Raw genomic sequence first — 17,370 nt, forward strand, 5'->3', positions numbered from 1 at the left:
ACACACACACACTCAATGGTCGTCACGAAAAACAGAAAACTGATGATGACATCCAATCCACTCAAATACGGTTGAAGAAACAAAGAGCATCGGGTATCTTATCAACGTTGCCAGCAGCCAAAAAGATCTAATTACAATTCGAATGCAAATTGCAAACAGATATCTCAGATCAACATGTGCATGATAACAATTCAATATTTATTTCGACACTTGATTGCAAGAAGGAATATCTGGTTATGACATACGTATTACGTATAGGAGAGTGACGATCATTTTTGAATCTCGAGCCTGTTATTGGTCAAGTTAATTTAAATGAGATTTTTTCGAAAAATATAGCATGACGAGTACCAATACATTATTTAGGTTGGACTTGTGTGTGTGTGTTGGAGATGGGAATTCTCACGACTGTGAAGCCAGCACGAAACGAGTATTTATATACGCTTTACACGTTTCGTTTTGATTGTGCACTTTTTTTTTCTTCTTTCGTTGCAGATCAATTGTTCCTTGAAATCACGCCGGATGCGCCCCGCGAATCCGGTTCTTTATCAGCGCTGCCAATCTCTGAATAAAGTATTTGTCTTGAGGCATCTGATGTTCCGTCGCTGCTGTTGTTGCCAAGCTTCTCTGCTGGCCCGACGACGACCCGCATCACCAACGCCTTCACATTCTTCATAATGATGGACTCTGCTGTACTGTTGTCAGCGGGAGCCGTGACAGGTCGTCCGATGTAGCGTGGATGGCGCAGCTCGGTCGCTGATAAAACTACATTGTTGTTGTAAGCATCCTCATCCATCTGCTGCTGTCTCGTGCTGTTCCGCGCTTGAGACGCCACGGTCACTACCAACACGGCCACGATGCAAACCACTAACTGTGTGTATAACAAGAATCAATCAAATAACTGCGTAATAGTCATGTTATTAATAATGAGCACTTACCACACTGAAAACGGCGACCAGATATTTGGGTTTTCGATTTGTCGTCGTTGTCGTCGTCAATTCTGTAGCTGTTGGCTTCACCGGTTTCCCGCTCACGATCGTCATGGTCTTGATGTCGGATGTGGAATGATTGGTAGGAAACATCGACTGCCGGCTTCTATAGGCGAGAAACTTGCGTTCGTATCTTTATACGACAAAACAAAGGTGCAATGAGTCAGCCAAAATAGGAAACAACAACAACACAGCGAGAGGGTCCACAGTTCACGTCGTGGGTGGAATTTCGTTCCCCATCGGAAAATTTTTAAGCTCCGGCACGACACTTCCGGGCACACTGAGTCACCAGCACGCGAGAGAGATTTCTATGTGAATCAACCCGCGACCGAATAACACGCGATGTGCACGGCAAACCAAACCGAACAAATCAAATCCTTAACTCATTTTCGGGAGTAGACATATGATTGTCTTATAAATTATTAAATGAGATAATGAAAGGATGTGAATCATTGGTTTGAATAGCTTTTTAAACAGAAAAACGATTCGCCAAAAATTATTTTAAAAGTTGCAATCAAAATTGAATTATCACTTACCGGCGTGAATTGAAATTGTCACGAATAGATTTTTTAAAAACTCCGTCACCGGGAGTGGTGTGCTTGAAAAGACTGTTGGAGGTCGAATGGATCGTGTCGTCCATCAGACGCTCTCTTTATTTCTTCCTTTGAAAGAGAAACACAAAAAGTATCAATAAGAAGAAGGAAACAAAAAACCTGTTCTTTCATGGGCGCTCCAGGACAAAGGGGAAGACCCTGGAGAGGGGTTCACATATTTCTGCAGGTATGAAGAAGAAGAAGAGATAAACGAGGCAGAGCTGGCTGGAGGATATCAGCCTCGAAGGCTTTTTAAGGGTATCGTGAGAAGAAAAACTTTCTTTTTGACAGCAGGATACTCATACATATAGCGCCCACTGGTTGCCTTCCCTTCCATCAATCTTACCTAAAACTCGCCCACCCGTTTTCTAAGCTTTCACTATTTACCAGGGGATTTCGTCACTAGTTCCGGAAAATTTCTCAGAAATACCAAAAACAGTTCACCCGATCAATAATTGTTCTACAGGGATTTCCGTCTAATCCTTTCAAACTGCTACGGTCAGACATTTTTTAAAAACAAGGTTTAGTAATACTGAGTTCTTTTTTATTCGTTTATCCTTTACCGGCAGCAAAAAAGACACAAAAATAAAAAAAAATTAACCTGACTGGATTGTTATGCATGAAAACTTTCGAAAGGCCATGTCCAACTAATTAACACGGGGGGCAAACTGAGGGGAAGGCGTTTTTAAATATACAACTGCTTAATGAAGAGATCGTATTGAGAACAAGAAGGAAAAAAAAAATAGCCAACTGTTGAGAAAATAATCGGACCACAGCCTCTCTGGAGAAAATAATAAAGAAATTTTTCTTATTAGGGAGTTACCCGCCGTCGTTTCGGCACAGGTTCATCAATAGACTCGTTTTCTTGGATGCAACTGAGTAAAGAGTCGGGGAGCTTTTCGACGGTACTTGTATCAGCAAAGACGATTTCATTCACCCTGCTGACCACTTGGCTGTCTTTCATCCATGGGTCTTCCAGGATATCCTCTAATGTAGGTCGTTTGTTGGGGTCAACTTCCAGCATTTGCTTGACCAATGCCAATCCTTCAGCCGATACTGAACTCCAATTTGGTTTTTTCAATAGAAAATGACCTGGGTCAAAAATGCCGGGATCAGTAAAAAGAAAAAAGGGCGGAAAACAAAATTCTTGATAAGAAAAGGAGAAATGAACCTTTGGCAATATTAGCATCAGTCGAGTGTGAATGAATGAATGGGTGGTACCCGGATAACAGAATGAACAGGATCACCCCTAGGCTCCAGACATCGACCGCTGACGTATATGGTTTGTAAGTCCTATCCCGGGCCACTTCCGGTGCTAGATACAGCGGTGTACCACAGTAGGTCTGGCATACGGTCTCTTCATCCACAAACTTGGAAAGACCAAAATCTGAGATCTATAATTTAAAAAAAGGGAAAGTAAAGTTGCGTCAATAATGTGCGCACGCTGCGAGAAAGCGATTGAGAAATAATACTTTGAGAATGGCGTTTTCGTTTTGACTAGACATCAGGATGTTTTCCGGCTTGAGATCCCGGTGAACTACTCCTTGCTGGTGAAGATATTTTACAGCCAATACCAACTGCATAAAATAGTATTTTGCTGTAGATTCTTCCATCTGACCCACATCTTTAATACGTTTCTGCAAGTCCCCTCCGTTCATCAATTCTAATACGAGGTGTATCGATTTGGGTTTACAAATGCTGTCTTCAACCTAATTTTTCATGCAGAGCTTTCATTACTATTACAATTAACCATGATGAGATGATGAGATACCTTAACAATGCCAGGATGTTCCAGCGTACAGAGCAATTCCGATTCGTTCTTCAGTTGTTGTATAGCCTCGTTGCGTTTCAACTCGTTAAAACCATTTGGTTGACGTCGTACGCTTTTGATGGCATATTTTTTGTTTGTCTTTTTGTGAACAGACAACCATACCTCCCCAAATGATCTGCAGAAAATAAACAGCGTAAAACAAAAGAATATTTATGCATTAAACAAATAATTACCCTTTTCCAAGATTCTCAACAATGACAAATTTCTTGTTGATGTCGGTAGGAAAGCCAGGATTCCTGTGCTGTGTGTCCAAGTAGGTAAAGACTTTGCCTTTCGAACAGGTCATGGCAATTACATCACCATTGGCAAGAAGCTTATTCTTTCCTTTCCCGATTCTAACACCATTTACGAATGTTCCATTTGCTGAGTAATCTTCTAAGATTGTCTGATAATCAGCTGTCATATCCCTAATTCTCCTGAAACCACACTGTACTCGACTAAGATTATCAATTTTGATTTTAGTAATTTCTTGATGGATGACGATATCACACGCGACATGACGACCAACAGTGTACAAATCTTTGCCATGCCTGACAATAATAAAAAAATTCCCAATTTAATTCACAAAACACTGAAACAAAAAAATAAAATCATACCTTAGCCTTTCAGTGTCCAGATCACGATCAGAGGCCCAAAATAATAATCCCCACGAGGTGGATTCAGTCGGCGCTACATTTTCCGTATCTTCGTCAGTGTTCTGCGACAAGGGTTGCGTGTCTTTGTCCATCTTTAAACAGATGATATAACCAGTTGTGAAAACCCTTGTCACACATCTAACATAAGAAACTTGGTGAAATATACGATCACCACGTTTGAAATTTTTTATTTGAACGTAGTCTGTAATATGTCCTTGAATCACTGTTCTGAGACTAAATTTTTTTTTTCACAACAAGACGTTGTCAATTTTTCAATTCAAGGCATTTTGGTCGAGACTTAACCTTGACTTTTTTAAATGGCTTAAAATTTTGATAAAAAATTATAGATCTCTTTCCCAAATTATTTATCTTAATTTAATCATCTTTTATGTCAATTCGTTAAAAAATAATCAAAAATCCGGATATTATTGTTTGACCGACCATTAGAGCCTCCCCTTTGTAGAAGGGCATTGGTTTTTCATTATTGTCATTTTTTTTCTTAATTAATCGTCTTCAATTGAAGATTGGAGATTTATCGCAAATTAATATTGACTGTGGGGAAGCATGCTTCCGTCAGTTGGATACTTCAAAAGTATCGTCTGTCCTTATTTCGAAAATGAGTCGTGTGAGAGGCCACATTGTCAATTCCGACACGAACACTTGCCTGTTCGAGCACCTAAACCAACTGTGGTCCTCAGAAGTATGCATGTTTTTGTCTATTATGCAACACAAAAGAGCAATACTAACTGCTTTTATACCTTTGCAGCTCATGATCCTGGCCCATCTCAAGGATCTCAAGAAGGAGAAAATTCTTCGTCAATCGAGCAGATAGTGTCTGAAGCTGTCAAACGGGTCCTAAAGGAAAATGGACAGCTTTTGGAGAATTTTGATGCCTCCAAAATTATGGAACTTGTTGGCCAGCAGAAGCTGGTTGAGAAGGTTGTGGAACATCTTGCCCCTCCTGTCAGTCCCAAGAAAGTTGAAGGAAATCCTAGAGAATCTAGCCATAAAAGCAAAAGTCACAAATCCTACAACATACCTGTCGGAACCCCCGCCTATACTCCTACGCCCATTGCTGTTCTCAAGAAAGGCATAACAACCCCTTCGAAAGTGGAAAATTATGAACCCACAAAACCATCTTCTGGACGGGTAGCCACTTACAAACCCAGCAGTAAGGTTGCTGCCAAATCAGAAGAGACCTATACACCATCCACTTTGGAAAGCACTTCAATCCCGTCTAGAGTAGATAATTATGTGCCTAGAAACTCATCCACTAGTTCAACTGCCACCTACAAGCCTAGCAAAGTCGTCTCAATTAAAACAGAAGAAGGTTACACCCCTCCCTCCACGTTAGAAAACACTCCCGACGTCAACTACACACCGAGTAGTAGGGATTCAGATAACATCATCAGTGATCGCTACACCCCTCCGTCCAATTTGAACTGCGACGTCGACTACCAGCCAACCACTCGAGAATTGAGCTCTGTTGAACCGTCGTATTCTCCCAGTTGTTCAACATTCGAATCTGGAATCGCCGATTACTCGCCCAGCTCTATCTCGACTCTATCCACCGAGCCGAGTTACAGTCCAGCACCGACCAGTAGCAGCGTTTCGTTCGAAGTTGACTACACGCCCAGCTCTTTGGCCAGCGGCCAGCAGCTGACACCTGAAAAATACCTCGAACTTTTCGAAGATGCGGAAGAGGCCAGCGAGTCCGAGTCGAAGAAGAAACACCGAAAGACCAAAGAGGAGGAAAGGCGGAAAAGGGAAAAGGAGAAAGAGCGTGAAAGAGAAAAGGAACGACGCCGGCGGAAAGAGAAGGAAAGAGAAAGGGAAAAGGAAAAGAAGAAAAGTAGTCGTTCAAGTTCAGATCAAGATTCCAAATCAAAACATTCAAGCAATAAAAAATCGGGTAGTTCCAGTTCCAGTCCCAAGAAGAGCAAATCTTCAGAATCTAAAAAATCCGAGTCTAAATCTGAAGAATCTAAGTCATCTAAACACGATGTGGAAATGGAGTCGGACTCTGACGTGGACGAAGAGTGCTACCGAATATTCAAGGTAAGATTTAAAAAATTGTGTACGTAAAACTCGTTTAGGTTTTAATTACTGCCCAATTTATTTAGGAATACAAACCGAGTGCAACTAGCAGCAGCAACGGACAAGCTGACGATCACAAGAAGCGGAAATCGGAAGATGTGCCTCCCGTTTCAGAGGCGATTATTCCCGTGAAGAAGCAGCGGGTAGCTCATACTCATGTCGACGCTCCAGTCCGACCGTCCAGCCTTGTTCGTGCCAAACCTGCACGCCTTACTCCGGGCATGATGATGATTGACCGTTTCAAAAGCTTCCAAGAGGCCAAAGCGGCGAGCGGAGAGCAATCTTGGCCACAGCTTTCGTCCACTTCACAACGGATTGCTGCTCCACGTCCATCGCCTTCGTCGTCATCCGGTGGAGCAGAAAAGAAGCGCATCGCCCATGTTCCTAACGTGATGGGTATGCTTACCTCTAGACCCAAAGCTGCTGCTCCGGCGACTGTTACGCCTGGTCTTCCGGCTGGTTCGGGATTGCCGACCAACCAGCAACAACCAACGACGCTGCAGAGAGCCGCCTTACCTGGAAACAACGCTTTCCGGCGACCTGTTCCCAACAAAGCAGCTGGGCCACCCGTTCCGGCAGTGAAAGCTCCGCCGCCCAAACTTCCACGTCCCATGATAGCGATTGAACTGGGCTGTCGGGTGCCGGCCAATATTCGACAAAAGTATCTCAACATCCTGGTGGACGAAACGCTCAAAATTTACGACCGGGAAGAAGATGCTTATGAAAGAGCCGTCGAAGAAGAAAGGCAGTCCTATGCCAAGTGTAGCAGTAGGATCGTGTACGCCAACGTCATCACCAACGTAGTCCAGCGCATCCGGCGAGAAGCTGAAAGTAACAGCAATCCGAGTTCCACTATTCAAAGTATGAAATTCATTTTCCCCCATAATTTGGTTATCAATTTAAATTTTTCCTTTTTCACATCCAGATGACAAGAAGATGATGTCCCACTCGGCTGTATTGGCTGGCAAAGGAGGAGCCACCGTGTCTTGGAGTATTGAAAAGCCAAAATCAAGCAAGATCGATTCCAGTCTCTTGAAAGGAGCAACCCTGTACAAACTGATGGAACGACACCTCCTCACTCTGGAGCAACAGGATTTCAATGGGTTTCCACGACCGGATCCCAATGAAAGAGGTCGAGCCCTCGTCAATCCCATCAACAAATTCCGCACAAAGCCGAGTGTCCACCTAGCACCTGACGAGCGCAATTGCGATCGATGTAGTAAAGTTTACAAAGTCAACAGTAAAGGCCTAGCCGTCAAACAGTTGAGTCGACAATTTCATCATTATCTTTTATGATAGTTGTTGTAAAACTTTTTAAATTTTTATAGGGACGACACCTGTTCCTACCATTGGGGCAAACCCTTCGCCCGTCGCGGTGAGACTCGTTATACCTGCTGCAAAGGGGAGGCCAATTCCGACGGTTGTTCCGTGGGAAAATGGCACGTAAGTGATACCGGAAGTCTGATCAACCTCAAGGGATTTGTGCGGACGATGTCCAAAACGCCGCCACCCGACGGCAACTACGGCGTCTACGCGCTGGATTGCGAGATGTGCTACACGACGGAAGGGCCTGAGCTCACGCGAGTCACCGTTATCTCGTCTGATTGCAAAACGGTTTACGAGACGCTCGTCATGCCGGACAATCCAATTCTCGATCACAACACGCGATTCAGTGGCATCACCGAAGAGGACTTGCTTAACGTCAAGACGACCATCCGAGACGTCCAGGCCGTTCTGCTCAGCAAGTTTTCCGACAAGACCATCCTGATCGGACACAGTTTCGACAGTGATTTACGAGCCTTGCGGGTATAAATTAAGGCCGAATCCGGGTTTCCGTTTGTCCGTTATTAATCATTCCAATTGTTGTTTTCTTTCCAGATGATACACGACACAGTCGTCGACACTAGCGTCGTGTTTCCGCATTCCAGAGGCCCACCTTACAAAAAAGCTTTACGGACATTGTGCGGCGACATTTTGCAAAAGATCATCCAGAACGATGGTATTTTACATTTGACCGTTTTCTTAGACTCATCGGTCTTAGAAACTTGACATTTCTTAATTTGATTTTAGTTGGAGGTCACGACAGTGCAGAGGACGCTATTGCGTGCATGGAACTAATGATGTGGAAAATCAAACAAGATTTAAAGCAACTCAAGTAAAAAAGAAAAGGAGCTTAAGTCGCCAAAATAAATGACCGGACCTGGAGAAATAACAAAAAACAAATCGTCGCCATTGTTTTGATGTTTTTCTCTTTCCTTTCTTTTTCTGTTTGATTTGTTTCCTCCCCTAAAATTACGGCGTTTAATCAAATGCAGGGTTTATCACTACTTCATCATTTCGCAGCTCATTACCTCCTCATTTATGATTTATTTCCTTCTTCTTCTTCTTCGACTTTCTCACTCAAAATTCAATGCGCTTCTGAAATTTAGAGCCGTTTTCTCTCTGTTTCCGTGTGTTTCTTTCCCTCCTTTGTTTGTTTCCAGTATCGATCTCCCTCACATCGTATCGAGATTGGGAGGTGCTGTTTTGTTTGTTTTTTTCTCGTAAACCTAATTAATACTTCAATAATTTATAATTTCAAACAAAAATGTACTGCCCGTCTGCTTATCGCTTTGGGTTGGAGTAAGACAAGTGATCGGTCCAATTTTCTATTCGTAGGACACAACAAGCTTTGAATTACGAGGATAATAAAATTATGTTTGTTACAAACGTCTCAACGAATGGAAAAAAGTGAAGAGCAAATAAAATAATGTTAAAAAAGTCAAAACAAGTAACAAGAAATCTCATATTGGTTTTTAAATATTATTCCGGTTTGATTAGCGTAGCCCCATTGATCCCTCGGACGGTCACTGATGACGGTCTCACCATAATCCCGCGATTAGCTATTACATAACAACAGCAATTGGTAATCGGGTAAAAGTGAATCACAAAAATAAATATTTTACCTTTGCAGTTAAAATAGCGATGGCCCTGGACACAGCCATCATGCCTACCAACGTGATCGCGCATTTCAAGACCTAATTTAGACATTGGAATTTCAAACGGTTACATTTAAAATGTTATTGGCCAAAGTAGGGAAAAAAATAATGTGGGAATCAATTATCGATTGTTTTACCCAACCAGATGCCTTCGGCGAATTGCACACGACCGATGTATTTAATAACGCCCACCTGGTGGTTAAAGAGGACATTCATCCCCAGGTCCAGCCAGTGCTGATTGGCCTTTTTCTTGGTCGGTTTGATTGTTTCGATGAGCGTTATGCTCTGCCATCCCGGTTTGTTGCTGTCGATTCTGAAATAGGACGACATCCAAACGATTAGCGCTGCTAAACATCCGGAACGGCGTGGGGGGGAAATGATTTATTACTTTGAACCAAGCGACCGCGGACCCTGGCCAGCTGATGACGGGGAATTGGAAAATAATGATTCATTGGCTCGGTGCTGGGTGGACAGGCTGCGCCGCATGGTAGACGGAGCGGAGCTGGGTGCAGGTTTGGCCGGTAAATTCAAACTCGAACGACGGGTAAGTGTCGTCGCCCTGCGCGGCGGTTCCGGTTCAACGTGTATCCTAGTGGACAAAACAAAAGTTAATTTTTTGTTACGTGTGTCTGCTGAACCGAAATCATCAATTTATCATTTTACTTTTGGAGTTTGCTTCCAGTGGCGAAAACGCCGTGCTTTTCTGGGCAGCTGAAATAGCGGACACCTTGCACTGATCCGCTGTTGCGCCCTTCCGGTTTGTCCAGCTCAACACCATACCACAAGCCGCTGGCAAATTTGGTCTCTCCGCGAAATCGGACGACTCCTCGGTGGCGAGTTCCGTTCAGAGTCGTCACCATCACTTTGTCGCCGACGTTGATCTCTTCCACCTTGACGGGCGTCTTGGTTACATCTGAAATTTTATAAAATAAACGTTAGACAAATTTTATTTTGAATATTAGAAAAAGTTCTAAAATAGTTACTGGTGGGACTTTTTGACACATTCAGTTGGCGGATGCTGGATGCCTTTAGGGTGATGGTTGACTGGTATCCGCTGGAAGAACTGGGGTATTTAGAAACGCGATTTAGAGGTACAAACAGGCCTGGAGGTAATAATAACCCAAAGGGAGCAATTAAAATTTAGTATTTGGAAATAATAGGAAATATGTTTACCGTGATTGGGTGAACATTTGAAGTAGATGGTGTCCTGGATAATACCGTCGTTTTTGCCTTCCGGCGTATCCAGCTCTACACCAACCCAAACTCCGGAAGCAAAGTCCACCGTTCCGCAATATCTGCAATGACAATTACAAACTGTCAGTACTTTTGTATCGAATAACTTGTAAAAATTATTACCTTAGCGTAGCTCCTTTGGCTTTGTCCACCAATATTCGATCGCCAACGTTAAGCCACATGGTTTTAAGCATAGCTCTTCCGGCCACACTCTCAGCTGCTTTCTTGTAGCCATTTCTGCCCGGCGACTTGTTGCCGGACTTGCTTTCTCTTGACAGAATGTCTTGCAATTGTCCGATAATCTGCTCCGTGTGTGGAATGTGCTCGTACTTGGATCCATCCGGAATACATTCTGCAATGGTTTGACATAAAAAATTGGTCTGGCACTAATAAGTAATAACTGTTTAATACCTAACGGAGTGCGTCCAAGATTATCCTTCAACTTGGTATTGGCGCCAAATTCAACCAGGACGAGTGCGCTGTTGACGGCTAAATTATGAGCGGCGATGTGGAGTGCGGAGCCGTTCTCGTATTCGTTACAAGGACTGTCAATATCAATCGCCTGATTGGCGTTGAGCAAAATCTTGGTGATGGGCTCCGAGTCGAACAGGGCGGCGTAGTGCAACGGCGTCATCTGGGTCCACCTGCAACGGGCGTAAATATCTGCCCCACGGGATATCAAATCTTGGACCACCTTTGAAAATAAATAGAAATTTAATTATGTGGTCTCGTTAAAAATAAATAAAGAAATAACCTCAGCGGCCACTTGGGGATCTCCAATACCAGCGGCCCCGGCCTTACAGGCGAAATGGAGCAGCGTCATGTCTGATAAGGAGTCACGGTCATTGACATGGCCGTTCCGCTCCAACACCTGTCAACAATTGATTTGGATTGTCTTTATTACCCACCAATAGAACCTGATCTACCATTCAGAAATATCCACAATTGTTGTCTCTGTGTGACAATTGAGGTCTCTGAGCTACGGCCACGGACCGGTGCGGCTAACAAGTCTCAACAACCAGTACACGAAGGAGAGAGAGAAGTTTATAATTGGGTTTCCCCCTCCTTCACGTTTTGGGGGTCCCGTTAGGAGGGAAACAAACAAGACAAGTCCGACAGGAAGCGGAAGACATAAGAATTAATGGTTATCTTTCTTGCAAGGGGAAAACTTGATATATTCAAAAGTGTTTGTGTCTTCTTCAAAAGTCCGTTGGAAAACGATAAAAGTTTACGACTTGATGATGGCCGTTTCGTCATTTCTCACCTGTTGAATGCAGAACTTGATGGATCGCTGAGTGTGTGGGTTCCACTGGCGCATCACGGCGAATATTTGCGAAATGCTCGTTTGCGGATTGACAAACACCTGCAGACATTTCAAGCAGCTCAGGTCGAAATAGGCAGCATCCGTCAGCTGACATTGCGTGCAGAGTGGAGCCTCCGCCGGCGGATGGGTCACTGGATACGATCTCGTTTGATCCGCCTAAGAATTTAATTCCAAATTAATTTCCTAATCGATTTAAAAATATTTTTTAAGAATAATAATAAAAATCAACGTACAAACATTACCTCGCTGTCAAATGACGAATCTCCGTCGTAATCCAGATGAAGTGATGAACGATCAGCCGGAATGATCATTTCGGGAGGATGGAAGGTGATTTTGGTTGGTTTGAAAACGCTCGACGTCGAGTGACGGTGTGAACGAGATTCCGGCTAGTGGCGCCTCAATATATACAGGGGGGGGGGGGGGCGAAAAATATCGAACGGCGCTGCAGTCAGTGGAAAAAAGGTCCGTTGCAGCTGCTTCTAAAATAATATTTCAAGTGTACAACAACACTACATTATAAGGCAAAGAAAAAGGGACAGGACAAGGAAGAATGCACACTTTCAGACTGCTTCCGCCGCCCCGAGCCCTCTGATTGTCTTACACACCGACCCAGGTGTTTGTGTCTTCCTCCTCCGTCCTATAACATTTACAATGCCCAGGTGGATGGAACGATTGTGTAGTTTGTAGGAAAAACAAAAAAAGGCGTTCACATTTTTCAGGTGGCAAGAGCCTGGGCAATGTCAAAACGGAACAAGAAACTTTATTGTTTCGACCACTGAATTTTTTAAAAAATGTTTTCTGGGGGATTCTTATCTTGTACTGCACAGGTTTGGCTTGATGTTTGTGACCTTAATGGTTGGGAATCAGTAATGCATGCGTCATCACGTAACAAGCAGACGAAAGGAAACAATTCAGCCACTTGTTGTGTACTTAATAATAGAAAGAATGCATTGAATCACGTACCAAGTCCTCATGACTGCAGAGCTCGATGCACGAACAGCACTGTTGGGAGATTAGAAAAACATTTAAAACTTTGTGGAGAAGAGGTTAACATACAACTAAATGGCCGCAGCCCACTGAGCTGAGGAGAATAAGACCGTGAGAGACGAGGAATCGAATGAGCAGCTAGTGAATGTAAACACCACAGTGGACAAGGGTGTACACTGCACAACAAGTCTCTCTCGGCAAAAGTTTCTACACGGGTTCGGCCATTCCCAAGGACGTCCGGGCGGGCCCGGCTTTCCAAATTTGACTACACTACGAGTCGAGCCAATATGCGTGCTGCGCTGATATTTCGTTTGGAATAAAATGGGCGGGAGTGTTGGGGGAAATTTGAAACGGGTCAGTGGAATACTTGAGAATCAAATCACCGTCACCAACATGACAGTTCATTATCTTAAGTCGTTTTTGTTATTGAAATTTAAAAAAAAAACGAGAATTTTTTAGTAGGATTTTACGAGTTAGCAGTTAGATTTACAGAAACCAGTCAGTAACAAATTCTGCATTTTGCACGCTTTATCAACTGACTGAAGTTTTCAATAAGAGACAATAGATATTATATTGCCGGGGTACGATTATTCCTGAGCTATGAGACTGGAACTGTTTTCTCTTTTGTCGTTTTCTGTTGTCTCAGTCAGGGTTAGGGTTTATTCAGTAACTCATTTATCGAACAATTCAGATCAGGTCCGGTTTTTTACTCACAACCTTGTCTGTGGAGTAAACAAATAAATCCAAAAATAATTAAATTTTTCCTCATTCGAAGCAAAGTGCAAGTAGAACATTTTACCAAGACGAACTTGCCGCCACACTTGCATTTGCTCGTAAATTCGATAGATGGCGGCCGTTGTCGTTTTTTTTTCAATCACCTGAATTACGAATCGTGTTATCGTGAGTGACCGATTTACGGTACCTATTATCGGGATTCATTAAAATTGATTTGGTCTCGAGCAAAACATTGATTTTATTTTCTTTGTCTACAATCACAAAAATGGGAAACGTAATTTGAGTTAGAATAAAGGGCGAAAATATTCTTGTCTGGGTTGGACAGCAGTTCCAGGTTTGGGTTGAGCGTTTCAATTGTTTGTCGATTGCGGAGGACAGGTCGATACTAAACTGGAAAGAAGCTCACTATTTCCCATAGTGCTAGAATTTTGCTTTTCTATTTCTCGTGTTGCCTCCGCTCTCTCCTCGTTGTATATGTCCTGAATGCCTTTAGTTGCTTCTTCACATGATGCCATCAATTTGATTTGAGCTCCCTCGACCTCGCTGAGAGGAATCGAAAGCATCGAGTGCATGAGATTGATGCTCTTCATGATGTGCTTGTCTGAGACTCGGACGTAGAGTTTGGCGGCCGAGTGATGCGTCTTGTAGCAGGATTCCAAATCTTTTAGGGACTTGTTCAGTTCACCCATTAAAAAGCTGGAATATGCATCCACCAGCGTTTCTCCGGCAACAGTTGTAAATTCGTTCAGTCTTGGAAATGTTACCTTCATAAAGTGATTTCTGATGGTATTGAAAAAGCGATGGATGCTCGAACACTTTGCAAGTAGATGACCGAGATCATTCAAAACTTTTCGAAGCGTTTCATTTTGATCTGAAATTATATCCAATTGACAAAGGTCGAATCCTTTCTGCATTTTCTCATCTTCTTTGATTCCCCCTTTTTCTTTTACTTCCATCTTCATCAATTGCTCAAAATCGACGAAAGCACGCTTTTTCTCTATTTGACTCATGGTTAGCGATGAGGCTTCAATGACGTGATTGATCAGCTGCTCCAATAAATCAAAAGCATCACAGACTTGATTTGTCAGCCTGGCTCCATCGTCGGCCGCTTCTTTGATCTTGACAAGGCGTTCGCCCAACAATTTCTTCAAATTTTCTCTGTTTACATTCAATGCGTACATTACGCAATCTTTGGCGTAGCCAGGGACTTGGTCCGTCTGCAACAGAAAGTTTTCCATGATGTTGTGAGCTTTGGCGAAGGTTTCGTAGGATTCTTTGGCGATTTGCCACATAGTTGTGCGGAAACTGTCTGGGACTCTGATTACATTGAAGCGCTCTTTGTCATCGCTGTGCTGGACGAATGCGAAATCACTTTTCAACTGAGATGCGTAGATCAAGAGTTGACTCACGATGGCCACTCCCACGGGAGCCGGAGCAAGAAGCTCATCCCAGTCGGGTAATCCAGCTATGCTCGGCAGTGCGTCAACATTGGCTGCATTTGTCAATACAAAAATAAAACTGGAAATTAGAAGAAATTTAACCAAACAAAATTTGATTCGTTCTTATTTCATTCCACTTAATCATTTGAATAATTTACGACTATTCGATTTAAAATAACAAGTCACCCAATAATTTCAGCAATTTATATTAAAACCTATACACATTCAAACTCTATTCATTTACATTTAGCGAAGATTGCGTCGACGTCTGATTGGGATTCGGTAAAATTCTTGGAAGGATAGAGCCCGACATTGCACAGAATGAATTAAAATCCAGATCACATTTGTCGTTCAATGAACAATGTTCATACAACGAAATTACAAATACCTCACTTAAAATTAAATAGCATTTTACTTTTATTCTCCTTAAAACGTGGATGGATTTGATGTCTAAAGTGTAAAAGAGTAAAGTGACTAGACTTTTAATGTTGTTGTTCCATGGGAAAAAAAGCAAAATGATAGTGCCCCTTATTACTCAACCCCTTTTATTTCCCTATTTTTTTAAGACTTTGAATAGGAAATTTGGCATCAAAAGTCGTGTCGCCTTTACACAAACGATTCGCAGAGTAAGGCAAATAAAACTCTAACCTGCACATATTCAACGAAGGTGAAAATAGCCCAGTCAAGAATATTTTGCAAACAAGTAGAGTATTAAAGTAAATTTTAATGAAATCACGACTATTGCATTTCTCTTTTTTAAAATGTGAGGGAATATTTCCAGTAAAATAGTTTAGTTGTAAGTATTAATTAGTAATTGTAATATTAACAAATCTTTTCCAGGGGAAAAAATAAAATGTCAATGCAAAATGTACATGGCCTGAGATTACATTTCAACCCTTTTTTCTATTTCCCAGTTACTTAGGATGAAATATCAATGGTTCCACTTAAATTTATTTCTCACGATAAAATTACAACCTTATTAACCAAACTTCTGGAAGCAAACTAATTTACTTCTAATTTATGATAGCCGATGATAGTCTACTTGTCTAGGCTATTCTCTAATAAATTTTTTCAAAATGTAAATTACCACTGGTTATATTAATAGTCGAAGTCATTTTCTGCTCAGTAGGACACGTTGACGAAGGATGGATAACTGAGGCTTTCAGAGTACACTGCTTTACTAATCTTGACAGTATGACGACTACAAGTGAACGACCGTTACGTATAGTGCGCCGTGCAGAAAAAAACTTCCCCAGAAATTGTTCTATACACTTTTATGGGGTATTGTCGGATTGTGTATGACGGGATGGGTAAGAAAGAAACAAAAGAAAAATTGACGCGAGTGGAAGTGGTAATAAGACGAACATTTTTCTCACTCATCCTCCTTTTTTTAAGTTTTTATTGCGCGACCCTTTATATTATATATACCTGTCTTCATAATAATCAAACCCACCCCCCGAGTGACGTGAAATATTTAATAACGCCCCTTATACCCATACCCCACTCAAAATTTAAAGTTGTGCTCAGATTCGATGCGATATCAGGCATGGAGTGAAGGACAACAATGCTGGGGAGAAATTATTTAAACTTGTTTATAGAAATAACAAGGAAAAGTTTGCATTAATCGAAAGCGGGGAAAACCCGACGAAGACTACCGGTCTGATTGTAGAAGCGCACGACTAAATTTAGGCAATATTTAAACTTTCATTCATTACATAACATTCATTCAGTAGTTCTGGGTAAAATGATTTTTAAAAAGATTTTGTTTCTAGATAATCAAAAGTTTCTGTATTGCTGAGATTAAACGGGCATATGGATGGAGTAAAAGCTTCAGAAGTTTTGTCATGGACGTTAGAGGGAAAAAAAGACTTAACAGCCCAATTTATCGAAGAAACAACAGGAGTGAAATATTATATTCTGTAAATCGTGAGCCTCATTTGTCAATATCTTATAATCACATTTTTCACGGTATCAATCTCAACTGTTCTTAAATGGTTTCTAAATCCTTTTTATTATAATAAATTACCCTATGGTGTTTCCATTTCATGTTATTATTCGAGAATGATATCGCATGGATTTGTCACTAATATATCATGATAGATTCATGATTTGGACATAGATATTATGTTTGCCCAATTTTAGGGGGGATATTTTCTCATCAAACCCATGAGATTTTTGTGAGAAACATATCTCATATCATGGGCAGGACAGAAAAATGGGTAGGAGCACAAAAATAGGCATCAAAGTATTCGACATCAAAACACAAAAATGGACAGGACACAATAGAAGCGACCGATTTTAATTAGAAGCTTAATTTGATGGGCGCATAATCAATGAAGCACAATTCTTTCATTAAATTATTTTTATACAACGTTGCATACAATTTCATCATATGATAAAACAAATTAAACAACAAACATCACCACAATCATTAAGTAAATAAGACTTGGTGATCTTATATTGTACTCGATATTGTATAAATAAACAACGCAGATAACTCAATTTATCTTTATCTGCTCTCTAGTCTCTAGT

At 41.7% G+C, this 17,370-nt stretch overlaps 4 protein-coding genes across 15 annotated transcripts; 1 reads left to right on the forward strand and 3 right to left on the reverse strand.

Annotated features, from left to right (window-relative positions):
• Window positions 1-185: 185 nt before the first annotated feature.
• On the reverse strand, window positions 186-4,139 carry LOC124207450 (ovarian-specific serine/threonine-protein kinase Lok-like). 2 transcript variants are annotated; one of them, XM_046604906.1, is made up of 8 exons: window positions 4,007-4,139; window positions 3,584-3,940; window positions 3,351-3,525; window positions 3,052-3,288; window positions 2,751-2,973; window positions 1,523-2,671; window positions 936-1,092; window positions 186-868 (listed from the first exon to the last, which is right to left on the reverse strand). In XM_046604906.1, exons 1-6 carry the CDS (start codon window positions 4,135-4,137, stop codon window positions 2,391-2,393), a joined length of 1,404 nt encoding a protein of 467 aa, XP_046460862.1. In that variant the 5' UTR covers window positions 4,138-4,139; the 3' UTR covers window positions 186-868; window positions 936-1,092; window positions 1,523-2,390. The 2 variants fall into 2 exon arrangements, with proteins under 2 accessions (XP_046460862.1, XP_046460861.1); XM_046604905.1 differs by having other exon boundaries at window positions 936-1,119.
• A 274-nt stretch (window positions 4,140-4,413) lies between these two features.
• LOC124207446 (RNA exonuclease 1 homolog) lies at window positions 4,414-8,909 on the forward strand. Its single transcript, XM_046604892.1, has 7 exons — window positions 4,414-4,745; window positions 4,812-6,103; window positions 6,169-7,003; window positions 7,068-7,404; window positions 7,471-7,948; window positions 8,021-8,141; window positions 8,213-8,909. The coding sequence occupies exons 1-7, from the start codon at window positions 4,610-4,612 to the stop codon at window positions 8,299-8,301; spliced, it is 3,288 nt and encodes a 1,095-aa protein (XP_046460848.1). The 5' UTR covers window positions 4,414-4,609; the 3' UTR covers window positions 8,302-8,909.
• Window positions 8,910-8,941: 32 nt separating this feature from the next.
• Window positions 8,942-12,926, reverse strand: LOC124207447 (CAP-Gly domain-containing linker protein 3-like). 11 transcript variants are annotated; one of them, XM_046604895.1, is made up of 14 exons: window positions 12,641-12,869; window positions 12,236-12,314; window positions 11,911-12,156; window positions 11,618-11,833; window positions 11,108-11,224; window positions 10,765-11,047; window positions 10,477-10,705; window positions 10,294-10,415; window positions 10,104-10,223; window positions 9,784-10,033; window positions 9,509-9,709; window positions 9,258-9,433; window positions 9,088-9,159; window positions 8,942-9,024 (listed from the first exon to the last, which is right to left on the reverse strand). In XM_046604895.1, the coding sequence occupies exons 3-14, from the start codon at window positions 11,986-11,988 to the stop codon at window positions 8,945-8,947; spliced, it is 1,944 nt and encodes a 647-aa protein (XP_046460851.1). In that variant the 5' UTR covers window positions 11,989-12,156; window positions 12,236-12,314; window positions 12,641-12,869; the 3' UTR covers window positions 8,942-8,944. The 11 variants fall into 11 exon arrangements, with proteins under 11 accessions (XP_046460851.1, XP_046460855.1, XP_046460854.1 ...); XM_046604899.1 differs by having other exon boundaries at window positions 11,920-12,156; window positions 12,641-12,868; XM_046604898.1 differs by having other exon boundaries at window positions 11,920-12,156; window positions 12,236-12,525; window positions 12,641-12,868.
• A 691-nt stretch (window positions 12,927-13,617) lies between these two features.
• Window positions 13,618-16,082, reverse strand: LOC124207451. Its single transcript, XM_046604907.1, has 2 exons — window positions 15,926-16,082; window positions 13,618-14,891 (listed from the first exon to the last, which is right to left on the reverse strand). The coding sequence occupies exons 1-2, from the start codon at window positions 15,951-15,953 to the stop codon at window positions 13,750-13,752; spliced, it is 1,170 nt and encodes a 389-aa protein (XP_046460863.1). The 5' UTR covers window positions 15,954-16,082; the 3' UTR covers window positions 13,618-13,749.
• Window positions 16,083-17,370: the final 1,288 nt, after the last annotated feature.

This window comes from Daphnia pulex, chromosome 11 (assembly GCF_021134715.1).
Source record: "Daphnia pulex isolate KAP4 chromosome 11, ASM2113471v1".
NCBI classification, from domain to species: domain Eukaryota; kingdom Metazoa; phylum Arthropoda; class Branchiopoda; order Diplostraca; family Daphniidae; genus Daphnia; species Daphnia pulex.